The 15,138-nt window shown below is 40.9% G+C and overlaps 2 protein-coding genes across 2 annotated transcripts; both read left to right on the top strand.

Annotated features, from left to right (window-relative positions):
- Positions 1 to 152: 152 nt before the first annotated feature.
- On the top strand, positions 153 to 4,330 carry LOC122820709 (flocculation protein FLO11-like). The gene is made up of 4 exons (XM_044098279.1): positions 153 to 210; positions 846 to 2,378; positions 2,460 to 2,555; positions 3,151 to 4,330. The coding sequence occupies exons 2-4, from the start codon at positions 899 to 901 to the stop codon at positions 4,323 to 4,325; spliced, it is 2,751 nt and encodes a 916-aa protein (XP_043954214.1). The 5' UTR covers positions 153 to 210; positions 846 to 898; the 3' UTR covers positions 4,326 to 4,330.
- Positions 4,331 to 6,662: 2,332 nt separating this feature from the next.
- ppm1ka (protein phosphatase, Mg2+/Mn2+ dependent 1Ka) lies at positions 6,663 to 15,138 on the top strand. Its single transcript, XM_044098817.1, has 9 exons — positions 6,663 to 6,783; positions 7,761 to 7,878; positions 9,028 to 9,201; positions 9,364 to 9,536; positions 9,620 to 9,720; positions 9,872 to 10,037; positions 12,261 to 12,405; positions 12,556 to 12,690; positions 13,299 to 15,138. The coding sequence occupies exons 2-9, from the start codon at positions 7,780 to 7,782 to the stop codon at positions 13,428 to 13,430; spliced, it is 1,125 nt and encodes a 374-aa protein (XP_043954752.1). The 5' UTR covers positions 6,663 to 6,783; positions 7,761 to 7,779; the 3' UTR covers positions 13,431 to 15,138.

Here is a 15,138-nt window from a genome sequence, read left to right as displayed (position 1 = left end):
TCTTTCACTCTGCACTGAGTCAAACGATTCAAACTCTTTGGAAAACCTGTTTCCCTCCTCGCCTTTGGGGGCGCTGCACCAAGAACCACTGAAGGAAACAACATGAAAACCTCATGCAAATTATAAGTAAACCAGGCTAGCTTAATCAGATGGTTGTAATAACCAGGAAGAAGACCACACAGGTTTGGACTTTCAAGTTTCATGGCTCTGGTAAGGCACAGACCCACCAGTGAATGGAAAGTTTGCTACATTAGCAGATATTTGGCAAATATGTTTCCATCTCTCATTTTGTGCATTAACTCTATTTCACAGAAGCCAAAAACCACCTGAAATGAGGGTGAAAATTTATTTAGAAAACTGGAAAAATAATTTCAAATTTGTTTTTTCTGTTTGCCATTTCTAAGATTTAAACAAAAATGGAGTGGCATCGGGTTTTAGCAGTTGTAGGATTTCTTTTGTCTTTAGTAAAAGACCACCAGCACTGGACTCACACGTTTGTTTGACCTGGGTTTAGTCCAGTTCTTGCTTTTCTTTTCATTGGAACCGCACCAGAGTTCACTTCAACCAAACCAAGACCGAGGGTTGTAGACGGATCAAAGTTTGTGTTTTTGGTCCAAATGAGAGTTGGATTCCACATTCACAACTCCACAAAAGAACCGGATTTTCTAGACAAATAAAGTAAAGTTTGACTAAAGTGGACTAAACAAGGCTGGTGTGAATGAACCCTAATACAATAGTTCTACAATGGTATATTTTCCCAACTACAAAAATATGATTAAATTGAATCATCATGGGGTGAATATTATCTATTTGAAGTTTATGATTTTTCACTGTTTCTGATGTAGATTCTCATTGGGATTCTGCCTGATTTTCAGCTGAACAAGCAGGAATCATCACAATGTCAACACCTCCGAATGCCACTAATCGAAGAACGGATATTCTCCAGTTGGAACGTGATGTTCCAGAAGATCTGGAGCCTTCAAGCACAGCGCTGAACATGGATCCCAACGACAACTGGGGTACAGAACCAAACTTCAACCTCAACTTCAATCTGACCTCTACGACTAACCCCCGTCCCACCAAAGAGCCCTCAAAGATGCATTCTGGGAGTAAAAAGGAAGATAAAAATAAAGGAGGAGCAGCAGCTGCAGGTTTTAACACCATTTCAGTACCAAGTGAAAAACTTAGGAGCAAAATCCCAACAGCAACATCTCAGATGACTGTCAAAAACAAAGTTGGCCAACAGCCGAAATCTCCAAACATGAAGCATTCATCTTCACCCAAAGTACAAAGTCATGGAAACTTAAGACTGAGTCCCAAACCAACCAGTGCTGAGCTGAGGAGCAGCCAGAGATCTACTGAAAAAGTCAGAACTGAAACACCTAAAGCAGAATCTGTAAAGCCAGTGACTGCGTTGACGTCTGAGCCGATAACTAACTCTGCAAACAACATAACAGCAACCCAAAAGACGCAACCAAACAGCAAAGATGTAAAGGACATTCACCTTGAGACGCCACCAAAAACTCTGCAGCTGCCTAAAAGCCCAAAGGTCCGAAATCAAAAGGGAGATCAGAGCAGCATAAGCCCAAAATTAACAAATCGAACTCCAACAATGATGGCTGAAATAAAAAAATCAGATCCAGTAAACTCGACAACTGACCAAAAACCTGAAGACGACTCTGGAGCTCAAAGTGTTTTCACAACCTCAGGAACCCCACAGAAAGAGAAAACAGAGTCACCACTTCTCAGGACCAAACCCTCCCGAGTAATCTCTCTGAGTCCAAAACCATCCACACAAAGAAAAACCACCGGAACCAGAACCATTAACGTGTCACGCTCTGAGGGGAATCTTCACAGTAAAGACTTAAAGGTCAAAACCAGTTCTGCCCCCAAACCTACAAAACAATCCAAAGACAGTCTGGATTCAAAACTCAGCTCCAGAGACGGGTCCAGAGACGCACTGGATTCTAGAAGCAGCAGCGCCTCGAAAAGCAGTTTGGACTCTCGGGACAGTTTGGATTCTAAGAAGCTCCAGAGTTCAAAGGTTATCCAACATCCACATGACCCGAAAACCTCAGCAAAAACCAGGATGAAGAAAAGCCACCAAGGTTCGGAGAAAGTTGCTGATTCCAAAACGGTCCCAAAGAACAATCACGATTCTAAACTTCTTCAAAACTCCAAAGCAAGTTTTGAACCCAAAATCAAAACCAACTCCGGTTCTGATTCTAAACCAGGCATTACCCAGTCAAGATCTCCAGCTGCCCTGCAGGCCTCTGCCTTCAATATGGATCTTCTTGGATGTGGTTCCCTTTCTCCCATCTCCAGCGGAACCATCAAGACGTCAGCTTCTGCTGTTGGGCTCAGTTTAAATCATAAGAGTAAATCAGATTCATCAAGATCTGGACAAGTTCTGCCTGGTTCTAAGTCAACACTCGCTGATTTGTCCTCTCTGATATCAGCAACTCAGAGTCCAGGATCCAGTTCTGGAAAAGGTTTTACTTCTACTCCAACTGGATCAAACAAGGAGATCCAGAAGAGTCCAAGTTCCACTCCAGGTAATAACAACCAAAGTGTCAAAATACCACAGAAGCACATATGAGGCCGTGCAGCGGTTCAGACACTCGGGACTCAAATATTTAGCAAAGGGGCAATTCAACGTGGAAAAATCATAGAATTTCAGGGGCAAATCTGTGAGGACAATAATTAATGTGACTAAAGATAAACGTATGGATGAGTCCTCTAATCCTGGAAATGTTCTTCAGGTGATAGAAGGCTGGCTTTGTAACTGTCTTTATGTGGCTCTGAATATTCAGGTCAGGTCCATCACCACACCCAGATTTCAGACCTGACCTCCAGTTTCCAGTTGTAATAACTCTAGATCTAGATCTGTCCAGTAGTTTTACTACTGGACAGACTACTTAACTACTGTTTTTAAAGTTTGGTAGTAAATTTCTCCAGGTTTTACCTTCAATTTAGCTGAAGAACATTAGCTTGGCAGCCATGTTGCAACACCATGATGTGCCAAAGCAAAGCACCTCATCTACCGAGAGCCATGAATTTACACCAGTTTAGTCGGGGCTTTAAACTTTATCAAACATGAGTTACTGTTTCCTTGACGAGGATGAAGCAAAGTCTGTTTTGTTATTTCAGGTATCCTGGCCCCTTTGGCATCTTCCAGTCCTAAAACCAGGCCTGTGGTGACCTTGAAAATCCTGGAAGGATCCTCAGTTCCTGCAGTTATGAAAAAAGATCCTAACAGTTCATCCCAACATACTAGTCTGACTCGAGGTCTCACCTTTGACTCAATCACAAAACCAGGTAGTAATACTGACAATAAGCATTTAAAAGCCGCTGAGAGTGAGGTTAATACTCAAAGAAAGGTGGAGGTTTCCCAAGAGGCGAAGAATGACAGGGATGGATGTCCATCAGGAGATTCGGAGGGGAAATCGGTTCTCCCACTGAGTAAAGCTGGTCACCCAGGAGACACGAATATCATCTCATCACCTCGGGCAACCAGAGCAAGAGAACCAAAGCAAAAAATACAAATTCATGGGAAAAAGAATGAAGGGAATCCTTCATCTCTCCTTCGTCCTATTTCTTCTTCTTCCACTCATACACCAACCAAGAAGAAAGTCAAAGAGACTTCCCCTAAACCTGAGCTTTCTCAAAGACTCCATAAACGTGTGCAGAAAGAGGTGGGCGTTCAGGTGGAGGTGGAAGTGGTCGAGCGTTCTGCTTCCACAAGCCCCAGCCTCCACCGCGGACCTCCCACCTCCTCCATGATTGGTTCCTCCAGCTGCCAATCATCGCTGAGCGGCGTGCCACCCCTCAAACATGTCTGCCAGATTGAGATTGAGCTGTGCAGCCAAACGCTGCTTCCCTGCATTGTTCCCGACAAGGCCAGTTCCCTCCCTGCATGTTTGCGCTTCCAGCAGAACCACGCTCTTATGTCAGAGTTTGGACCACACCACAATCCAGATGTTAGCGCCGAGAGCATCTCGGAAGATGAAACTAAAGAAGAGGAACAATGGCAGCCCAACAAAAAACAAGACGATGGGGTCAAAGGGCAGACGGAAAAACCCCCAGAGGTGGTGTGGGACAAACAGGGGATGACGTGGGAGGTTTACGGTGCCTCTCTAGACCTGGAGTTTCTGGGAACGGCCATCCAGTCCCACCTGGAGATGAAGATTCGAGAGCAGGAGAGGCACATCCGGATACTTCGGAAGTCCATCTGCTCCAACAGCAGCTTTGCACGGTACAAGAGGAAGAAGAGACGGAGAAGGTTTCTGGGTTGCTGCGTCAAGGCGTCGGCCGTGGCTGACTGAGATCAACGCAGGAAACCATCTGACTTTCACTAATCCAAGCTGGATTAGCATCCAGGAAACTGTAAAACATCCCTCATATTAAAATGTTTGAAAGTAACAACTGCCAGAAAAAAATTACCTTCCACAATCTAAGCATTAATAAGCTTAATATTACAAAATATTACTATTCTGGGAAATTTGATTGAAGATAAATGTTTTTCCTTGTGACTTTAGGGATAAAGTTATTTAAGAAATGATTTTAGTTATATTTTAGTTCATGCATCCTTAGAAAGTTGTAAATTCACATAACTAAAATTAAAGCCTTTATAGGTCTTAAATTAACTGAAAAAGTAAGTCAGCCTTTACTACGTTAATTCCCAGGACTTAAATTTGTTTTGACAGGATTATTTAATACCATACATTTTATGTATTTTTTTTCTGACAGGATTTTTTTTTCTCTCATTTGTGTGGAGAAACAGGTCTTAAATTTAATTCATGATGATCTTAGAACGGTCTTAAAAAGTCTTAAGTTTGAGTTGGCGAAACTGATTTAGCAAAAGTGATCAAGCTCGGATTTCTTTTGAATTTTTTCGTTTTCGTCATCCGTTTCAAATGCGATAATTCAAATTGTGCAGAAAAAACTCTGATAGAAGCACGTATTTGGACTTAAATGTCAAATATAAAACCAAAAGCCTTTCTTCTGTATCACTATCTGGGTCTTTAACTGTAAGTTTTAGTTAGCGGGGTGTTAGCACGGTGTTAGCTCGGTGTTAGCGCGGTGTTAGCGCGGGTTTAGCCGTGTTGGGCTTGTGTCTGACAGCAGAACGGGTCGGTACCTCGGCTTTCTGGTGGCAGCTGCAGTGGTTGTTGACGTGGAGCTGAGAGGACAGCAGCTCCATTCCTGGTAAATATTTCATCCAGTTTCTTTTTTATGAAACTCGGCACAAAGCACTCAGCGGAGCTCCCAGCCGCAGAGTCAAGGATTTGCTAAGGAGTTATAAAGTCACTTCTTTTCCTCTTTTCTTGTCGTCTCACTTTCCCTTAGTTTCCTCACTAATTTCTTCTTCCACTTCTGTTTTATTCTTCTTTCTTCTTGTCTGTTTCTTTGTCTCCAAATTAATTTTTGTTTTCTTTATGTTTTTTTCTTGTTTGCATGTTTTTTCTATTTTCTTCTTTTCTCCTTCAGTTTTTCTTTCTATCTCTTTCTTGTCCAAATCTTTTCATTTACTTCTCGTTTATTTTCTTTCCTCTACGTTTGATGTTTTCACTTTTTGCACATTTTACTCCATTATCCACACAACTTTCTGGTTTTTCTTCCATTTCTACTTTTTCCTGTTAATTTTTATTGTTTCTTTTTGTTCCTTCTCTTCTTTTATTCAATCATATTTTAGACCTGAGTGATAAACTTGTCGTTCTTCCCTCCTTCTCTCTCTCTTCTCTTCTGTTCTTCTCTTCCTCCTGAACCTCTCCACCCCTGATGGAGTTGCATCATTTATCTGAATTATTCAGAAACATTAAAGCCACGCTCGTGTTAACAACGGAAACTCCACCATATTTTATTCATATGTACATAAGAACACAGCGACTGTAAGGATTCTAATGTTTAATTAAAGCTCCTTTACAAACTTGTTCGTATTTCGTCTTTCCGTCTTGTGTAAATTGTTTGTACTATTTGAACCTTCATGTGTGATGTTTAAACCATGCATCCATTGGTTATATCCTCTTATTATTGTAGCGTTGCCTCCCTCCAGCAGCCATTGAAAACATGTTACTTCATGGACAGTTTACCGGTCAGTTACAGGAAACCGTCCACCTATTGACTCACTACTAACGGTATTTTAGAAAGAAAAGTCAACAGAACACATAAATTTGTACATGTGTTTTTCTTGTATAGATATGTACAAGAAAAACATACAAACTCCATGAAGAAAAACCCCAATGTGGATTTGAATCTTGTATTTTCTTGCTGCAAAGTTGTACACCCAAAACTTGCTTTTAAAATTGATTTATTAAATAATCATTCCACTTAAGGAGAAATGGGTTAAATTACATCAACAAAAGCCCAAAATTAATGTAACAAACACGCAAATAATGAGAGGAAATACACTTCAGACTAGTGTTAAAAATGAAAATTTTTATTGTACTTTTTTTTTTTTTTTTTTTTAGAATTTTACGGTTTAAAATATTATATTTATCTCCAAAACATTAACTACCTTAATCTTTATTGGAAATGGGTCTTTATTTTCGTGGTCAGTAACTTCGACCTGATTAAGCTCAAGAATCCAAAACAGCTTCACGTCTCTTTTGGCGCTGACGTCAGAACATGCTGTGCTCTGATTGGACGCCTGGGGATCCGTTTCAAACACCCAGCGTGAGCTGAAGAGTCACAGCGCGAGCGCCACTCCGGGCTGCCGCTGGACACCTGTTGCCAAGGAAACTGAAACGGGCGGGAAAATCACCAGTTAATGACCTGAAAAAGGTAAATTAGGTTTTTGTTTTGTTACCGCCATTTTGATTCTAATGTTTTCAAAAGGTTTGGAAAAAAGCTTCTAGGAAAGAATTTATATCCTACATTTTACTTTATAAAAGCATTTTTAGTTTCTTGAGTTTTTTGCTGTAAATATAATAATGTTGCCTTAAAAAACAAGCATCAATTTTGTAAAGAAAAACTGTGTTTTAGAAGAAGCATGTAAGATAATAGTCTTGAAACATTTATTTTCTCATCCTACTCTACTTTCTGAACATGCTTAAATTTGTATTTTTTCGTTCATAAACTCTTAATTCTGACAGATCCAGTCTCAAACATGTATACACCATGTAAGGTTTTGTCATAGGCAGGTCATGTGTTTTTTGTTCTGCTCTGAAGGTCGTGCTCACCAAAAACAGACTTCACTGGTGTTTGTTGCAAAGACAGTTTAGTCCAAATATATCAGCAGCATTTGATCTTTATTAATTACCATCTGAGTTTTGATCTGGCCTGGTGAAATATAGATCACATCACCAGAAAATGGGAGAAATTTGACGCTTTCATTTATGAAATTAGATTTATATACAGATTTTAACCTCTGAAGTCAGTTGAAAGTGTTTAATTTGGATATTTCACATTTTTCCTTGGGGCAGGTCAGGTTGAGTATTTATAGAACTGACCCTGTTGTGGGTGACAGAGAGAGAAAGGAAGGAGCCTCACAGCTATTTGTGGACTACACACATAGACAAGAAGGTTTAATGGTCACTGGAGTATCAGGAATGTAATCCATGTTACTGTCAATAATTTGGAAGATTTATATTACCAATCTGAGGCCAACAGCTTAAACCCTCTTTCATCTTTCCATAAATATGCAAAGGTTGGACACTAAGAGACGGTCACAGTAATGATAGTTCCGTATCGTATATGTTTTTCAGAACTATGTTTTGCATGTCACCCAGGTTTAATTTCCACATCTAAAATCTCTGCAGCTGTTCAGGACAGTCAGTCATGTCGTCTCCTGTGCTGCTGAACCTGCTGCGCTGCAGCCGCTTCTCCATGTGCAGACAAAGCCTCTTCGGTCTGGAAGCCTCCACACAGTCTGGGCAGGTGAATCCGTCTCTGCAGGTCTATCGTGTAGCAGTTAACTTTACTAAAATGGTATGACGGTAAACATTAACTTATTTCAACAAAGAATGTGGATCTTCCTTGCCTCTACTGTAGCCCCAAAAGCACAATATGAACGCTCACTTTAGAGGAAACTTTCTAGCCTTTTGCTGTTGTGATAACTTTCCCTAGAGAGCAAGAAGGTAGGATGTGATGTCAAGGATGCAGACTTTACCTTCATCCATTACATGTCAGAAAGTACTGTATTGGTCTTTGTTTATTGTGGTATTTCAACCAAACTACACCCTGGTGCTTAAAGAGATCTTTCAAATAAGAGTTAAGGTTCCTTCAGTGTACATAGATGTGCTGAATGGCTAGCTACTGGTTAGTAATCACAGGATAACTATGGGGATCTTAAATGGTACCTAAAGTTACAATTGAGTACCTTCTGCTTACCTACATGGGACTTCTATAGCACCTATATGTGGCATTTACAGGGTGAGCACTTGGATGGGCACATAAGTGGTACTTAATGGTGTAAGGATTCTTGATTATTTATTGGGTATCGACAGGATACCTAAAGTGTATCTGAAGCCTTTTGGGTCATTACAGAGTACGTTCCCTTGCTTGTTGCCCAGTACTTGCATAATACTGTGGTAAACACTGGCTCCAGAGTAACATTAGGGGTATCTGGGGTACATCTGAGGTATCTATGAAATAAAAAGACAAAAACCTACAAGGTCCTTTGAGGGACCTGTAGGGTAACGGCATATTACTATCAGCTTTTACATCTTACCCTCCTAATGCCAGTGCTTACACATTGCTACTATTAATTCAAACTTACTGTACGGCAGGAGTGGGCAACTCCAGACCTCCAGGGCCGGTCTCCTGCAACTTTTAGATGCATCTCTACTTCAACACACCTGAGTCAAATAATGAGGTCATTATCAGGACTCTGGAGAACTTGACTGCACTGAGGAGGTGATTCAGCTCTTGGATTCAGGTGTGTTGGACCAGGGAGACATTTAAAAGTTGCAGGACACCGGCCCTCCAGGACCAGGATTGCCCACCCCTGCTGTACGGTATCTAAAGTTTATTTTAAAAATTTTTGCTAAATGCTTAAGAAGTTTGTACTGGTTACTTTTGGACTAGGCTGGTGGACCGTTGGGGCTGGTGGGTGTGCGGCGGGCCAGCGGGTCGATCAGGTTTGGCAGTGATGGCAGTGGCCAGCCGGTGACCTGGGACTCGTTTGGTATTTGGGATAACCGGATAGAAGAACCAATATTACTGCCTTCCAGTATCCGCTATGGAAAACCCATTCCACAGGTAAATAAACCATTGGATTAATGAAGAAATGGTTGAAGTTGTTTCTAATTAGAGTCGATAAAACAACATTTAAAAGGACAGATGCACAAAAGAAAGTAGAAGTAAGATTAGCTTTGTTGGTGTATTCGAGTAGATAAAGGTCAATATTTGCCTTCCTCTCAGATCAGCCTGTCTCGGGTCGGCAGTGCGTCTGTTTTGGGTCTCCGGAAGCAGAATGAGGACCGACTCCGTATCGCCCGTATCCATGACACGCTGCTGTACTTTGCCGTGTTTGATGGTCATGGCGGCCCACACGCTGCCGACTACTGCTGCACCTTCATGGAGAAATTCATCAGGTTGAACAAATTTTCCTCAGTTAACTTTAAAGGCAGACATCTTAACCAACAAGAATCATAAACTCTTGGGTTTCTTGTTTTAGAGACGCTTTGGAAGAGGAAGATGATCTTGAGAAAGTTTTAAAGAAAGCTTTCTTAGAAGCCGATAATGCTTTACACACACACCTGAGCTACTTCAACAATGGTAAAGCTCTCTACTCAATTGCTTACTAAATTGAGTAATATATATGCCTAATATAAATGAACCTTTATATTAGGCATTCTAATCTAATTTTGCGCTGAACTTTGAATTGGTAGTCAGTAATGTTTCAATCTTTGCCTCTCTTCCACCCCAGACTCAGTTCTGAGGTCAGGTACAACAGCAACAGTTGCTCTGCTACATGACGGCATTGAGCTGGTAGTTGCCAGCGTCGGTGACAGTCGGGCGATGCTGTGCAGGAAGGGACATGCCAACAAGCTCACCAAAGACCATACACCAGACCGCAAAGACGAGAGGAAACGGTACCTGAGTCCTTTTAGTACTACTGTGGTACCTAGCATCAAGAACGTTCTGTGCAGTCTTTTTTAGTACTTAATTGAGGACTTACAATGTTCCTGTGGGGGGCTTTCAGCATATCAACAAGGTACTTACTCACAAGGTATTTACAGCATACCTCCAGGCCACTTGTGAAGTACCACTGGGGAACCTACATAATTTCTGCTGCGTTCCTTTGAGACACCTAACGGGTACTTAAAAAGTACCAATATAATACTTACTGATTGGGTATCAATGGGGTACTTCCAGGACTCTTATAAGTTAGCATAGGAGTGGGCTGCTTGCCAGGATACCAATAGGACATTAACAAATTAGGGTTTATTCCAAGTATCAGTAGAAGCTCACACCTGACACAGATGATGCTAAAGGTCACAGAGAGTTGCAAGCTTTGCAATGAGAAATGAGAAACTTAGGACTGGGGAAAATGATTGGTGGCAACTGATATCATCTTCAGAATATTTAACAGTAATATTCCTGTCAATAGTAGAAAATGCACTGGGTACCAATGAGCGGTATGGCATGGATTGGTGCGGTTTGGTGTGCTATTTTGTGGCGTATCCAGGAGATTGTTTTCAACACCAGTTGGACTCTCACTAACAAGGCGAAGTTAAACAACAACTGTGATGGACTAGTATGTGTTTTGTTGGTCGCAAGAAGTGACGTTTCTCTATCCTCCAATCAATGGACTGTGTTGTGTGATGCCAGTATAACCGTAAAACTGTCCTGTGGACTGAACGGGGATTGGTGTGGGTGTATGGCCCACTTTTACGCTGGAAACAAACAAAACACAGTACCAACTGAACCAACCAGGTAACCATGGAGTTTCTCTGAATATTGATAGGATACCCATGGGGTAATTACGAACCAGAACATTCCTAATTCTCCACAGTTACCTCTGACCATCTGCAGGATTTGAGGTGGTTGATAGTTGATAAATAGTAGAGATGCCTTAAATCTAGAGATAAAAGATTGAAGTCAGTGTTGGAACAAAGACCAATGGAATGAGACCAACTTTGAAGATAAAGATGTTTTTATGCTGAGGTTAAGAAACAAGCCGTAGTTTTCTACTGCAGACAGATGACCCCATATCAAAGGGTACTTGTTTAAATCACAGGTTTCAGCTAAGCCTTAATGGTTTCAGTTCAGTTAAATCCCTCTGCTACTCAATTCACTTTTATTGTTCACTAGTTTTTGGGGTTTATTGTAAGGCAACCAGAGCAGCAGCAGGTTCAGGTTCCCAAACAGTCGATGATCAGCTGGTTTGTTATAAATAGTGTGGAAGTCCACATTCATGAAGCTCGTCCAGGAACTGAAACTGGAGCAGAGCTGCAGGTCGACAGGTTTGGGATTCCCTTCAGCTAAAAGCAGCCGGTGTTAGCTAACAGCAGAGCGAGCCTTCATCTGGCTGTGGACATCAATCAACTGGTTAGTGCAGGTTAAAACTCAAATACTGTCAGAGACATTAAATAAAACTTTATTTTCAATTAATTCATTTGATCCAACCAATCCAAATAGTAAGTTAAAATCCAAATAGTATAAAACTATTTGCATTTTAACTGTGGGAAGTAAAAGTTGCAAAGCGTCTGACTAGCTGAGGAACTTACCTTCTGCAGGATAGTTTAACATTTGATGAGTTGATGGAAATCAGTGTGTAAAATTTCCAGTTCAGCCGTCTTTGACCTGGTCCAACTCCTACAGTATCCTTAACAGCAAATCCTGGAGTTCTGTTGATTTTCCTAGATTGTAATTACCGGTACCCTGAAGAACAGAGGTCAGGAAGACTGTGGATGTTAGCTTCAGCTGTAGTTCTAAGATGGTTTCCACTGTGCGTAGGTATATTTGGTGTTTCAATGTACAACCAGTCACATTAGATATGTCCAGCAGGATCCGTCTTAGACCTTCTTCTTTCCTGGCACTTTGAACGGCCTTCTTGCTGAAATGTGCTATTCACATAAACTGGATTGATTGAAGCTGATTGATGTCTTACTGGTTGAAGACCCAAGAACAAACCCAGAATGTGCTTGACCCAGTTTATTGAAGACCCAGTAGAGAGGGGTATCTTGGTTCCCCTATTGGACCCCAACCTCAGATAAGAGGAACCAAAGTAACACACATCCAGAGAGTTAAATATTCAGCACCTGGTCCAGCCTTGTGGAAAATAACTGATCCTGTTTGGTTTTTGTGTTCAGGATCCAGGAGTTTGGTGGTTTCCTGTCGTGGAACAGCGTCGGTCAGGCAAACGTTAACGGGCGGCTCGCCATGACGCGCAGCATCGGAGACTTCCACCTGAAATCCAGTGGCGTCATCGCAGAGCCGGAAACGCATCGTCTCTCTGTGAGTCCCAGACCAGCTTCGTCTGACGTCTTAGTTTCAAATCGGTTTGGATCTGTGCAGTTGTGAAAGTCACTTTTACCTGGTTTGCTGTTGTTAGGTTCATTTCTCCTCTGGACAATCAGCTTATAAATTCATGATCTGTTTCTGCAGGTCCAACATACCAATGACTCCTTCCTGGCTTTGACCACAGACGGCATTAACTTCCTGTTGAGTGACCAGGAGATCTGTGATGTCATCAATCAGTGCCAAGACCCGACTGAAGCAGCAGAGATCATCTCTCAGCAGGTAAACAACTGCTGCGGATTTCTGATAAAAAGTTGAAAGTGTAAATCATCTCTGAGATAAAGAAACTCTAGAGTGAGAATAACTAACCTTCAACTTGTGTTGTTGCTAAAAACAAATCTATAAATAGTCATAGCAACCCAGAAACCACAACTCTTTAATTAAAGTTACAATAAATTTACAGTGATTACAGGATACAGGAGCATCCTTAACACCCTAAAAAATGTCGAGGGTTCAAATGTCTTTTGATTCTTCTGCTTCAGGAGTAGGAATAGTAACAGCGGACTGAGTTGTGCTTCCTGTGGAACGCCATCATGTTTGTAGACTGAGAACAATATAATATTATATTAAATATCTGTTTGATATACAGATATATAGTATCTGTGTCAATATTTTGTAGAAGTAATTGTACATTTTGATAGAAATCTAACAGGATCTGTGAATCTGATATTAAGTTTTTGATACAGAAACAGTAGAAGAAAGATGATTAAATTAAACAATAAATGTCTTGGTCAAAATTCATGAATGTCATATATGTGATCATATTAAAGGCACTTCAGTGACCAATAAATGTGAATACTGTCTAAATAAGAGGATAAAATGTATTTCAGGCGTTGCAGTACGGCTCCGAGGACAACGCCACCATCGCCATCATCCCGTTTGGAGCCTGGGGGAAACATAAAAGCTCCGCCAAAACCTACAGCATGAGCAGGAACTTCGCTTCGAGCGGCCGATGGGCGTAGACGAAAACATACATGAAACACGACAGAACTCAGCCCATTATCTTAATTTGACTTTAAGTAACCCAGAGGTCCTTAAGTTATTTATAACATAAAGCGTCCAAACAAACCCACCAGCAGCATCATGGTTGTTCCCGGCTGAGCAGTCGACACTGTAAATAGTGTAAAATAATGAAGGTTGTACATATAAAGAGACTCACTGCTGTGTTTGTTGTCTTTGTCAACTGTGTGTCAGTGTTTTGCATTTAGAGAAAACATTTTAGTACCGTATATTTCTTCTTTCAATCATTGTTGTCATTCTGTAAATGTTTAATGAAACTCCAAAATATCAGCGTTTCATCAAATAAGAAGCTCAATTTTAAATTAATCAAAAAGACAGAAAACATTTCAACTCCAGGAAAAACAATTTGAGAAAGCAATCTGTTTCCAACAAACCTTTTAAATTCTGAAATATTTACCAACGTCAGAAGTTTGATGTGATAAATCGATGCTCACTTTGACTCCATTGGTCCTTTCAGAGTAATAAAGTTCAACTAGATAAACATAAATTTTACTAATTGTTTTCTTAAGTTGTATTAAAACAAGTCAGTTTTAAATCGGTCTAAAGAGTTTTAGTTATTTTGTGCAATTCCTTGTTTTTCTTTACATTTCAGGTGATGGTGGCCAAAGACTTAATTCTCTAATATTCTCTGTTGGAAACGGGACACGCAAAACTGAGTAACTTTAGTTTCTTCCTCCTTCACAATGTCTTTGGAACTTCATTGACGTTCCTAGAAAAGATGGGATATCGAAGGCATTCTGTGTTTTCTAATGTCTCTGGTGAACTTTTCTGCACTAATGGTCCCAACACAAAGTGGAAATGAGCTTTTAAACCCCATAAATCACTCAAAAACCAAACTGGAAACATTAAACTGGGACGAGGCTTTCATTAGCTGCTCAGGGTCACTCAGATGAGAGGCAGCAGAAAGAATTAAGGTAAATCTGGAACTCATCGCTTCAAGCAAATGTTTGTTTTTTAATGGTTTCTGATCTGCTTAGTGGCTTTTATTGACAGTTTATCTGTCAGAGAGAGAAAGTTTGGAAGTAACTCTCTCTCGGTGTCCAGGATTATTGCCTCCATATCTGTGGAGGATCGTCTACCACTAAATCACACACTGCCTCAGAGGTTACTGTTGTACTGCTGTCCATTTGGTATCAGCTTTGAAGGACAGCAGTCACATTCAAACCTTCGTCAACAGATTCCTTCAGAAGATGTTGGCTATGAACTGACCATCTTCTGTGTAAACCGTCGACTGACATCGAGCTCTGACCTGGAAAACCGCAGGGACAGCTGGCTCAGAGGAAACTGGGATACAGTAGAAACCAACGGGATATCGCAGGATATCTGGAGTTCACTCATCAGTGGCCTCTGAACATCGCATCGCCTCTGACTGCAGAGTGACTTCCTCTTCCAAACAATTCTCTTTCCTTATCATCTGTGACGCTATTAGGCTGTAAGCTGCTACTTTTTATTGGTCATCAAGGTCAAACACAAATCATAGTTTAACAGTTAAACAATAGAGTGCTTCCACAAACTGTAACCTGCTGTTTTTCTCATGTTTTGGAGTCATGGCTTCTTCTCGGTTGAGTGGCCTTTCAGTTGTTTCTGTTTGTTAAAGACTTTTCTTTACCAACATATCAGCAGTGTGTTGCCTCTGGGACTGAGTCAAAC

Source organism: Gambusia affinis, linkage group LG18 (assembly GCF_019740435.1).
Source record: "Gambusia affinis linkage group LG18, SWU_Gaff_1.0, whole genome shotgun sequence".
Classification (NCBI taxonomy): domain Eukaryota; kingdom Metazoa; phylum Chordata; class Actinopteri; order Cyprinodontiformes; family Poeciliidae; genus Gambusia; species Gambusia affinis.
This window is presented reverse-complemented; position numbering and strand designations above follow the sequence as displayed.

Bases quoted from the DNA above. Each gene is read 5' to 3' on its own strand.
- ppm1ka (XM_044098817.1), top strand. From the start codon at position 7,780: ATGTCGTCTCCTGTGCTGCTGAACCTGCTGCGCTGCAGCCGCTTCTCC. The intron at 7,879-9,027 runs GTGAATCCGTCT...CTTTTGGACTAG, and splicing joins CCTCCACACAGTCTGGGCAG to GCTGGTGGACCGTTGGGGCT. The intron at 12,691-13,298 runs GTAAACAACTGC...AATGTATTTCAG, and splicing joins CAGAGATCATCTCTCAGCAG to GCGTTGCAGTACGGCTCCGA.
- LOC122820709 (XM_044098279.1), top strand. From the start codon at position 899: ATGTCAACACCTCCGAATGCCACTAATCGAAGAACGGATATTCTCCAG. The intron at 2,379-2,459 runs GTAAATCAGATT...CTCTGATATCAG, and splicing joins GCTCAGTTTAAATCATAAGA to CAACTCAGAGTCCAGGATCC. The intron at 2,556-3,150 runs GTAATAACAACC...TTGTTATTTCAG, and splicing joins GAGTCCAAGTTCCACTCCAG to GTATCCTGGCCCCTTTGGCA.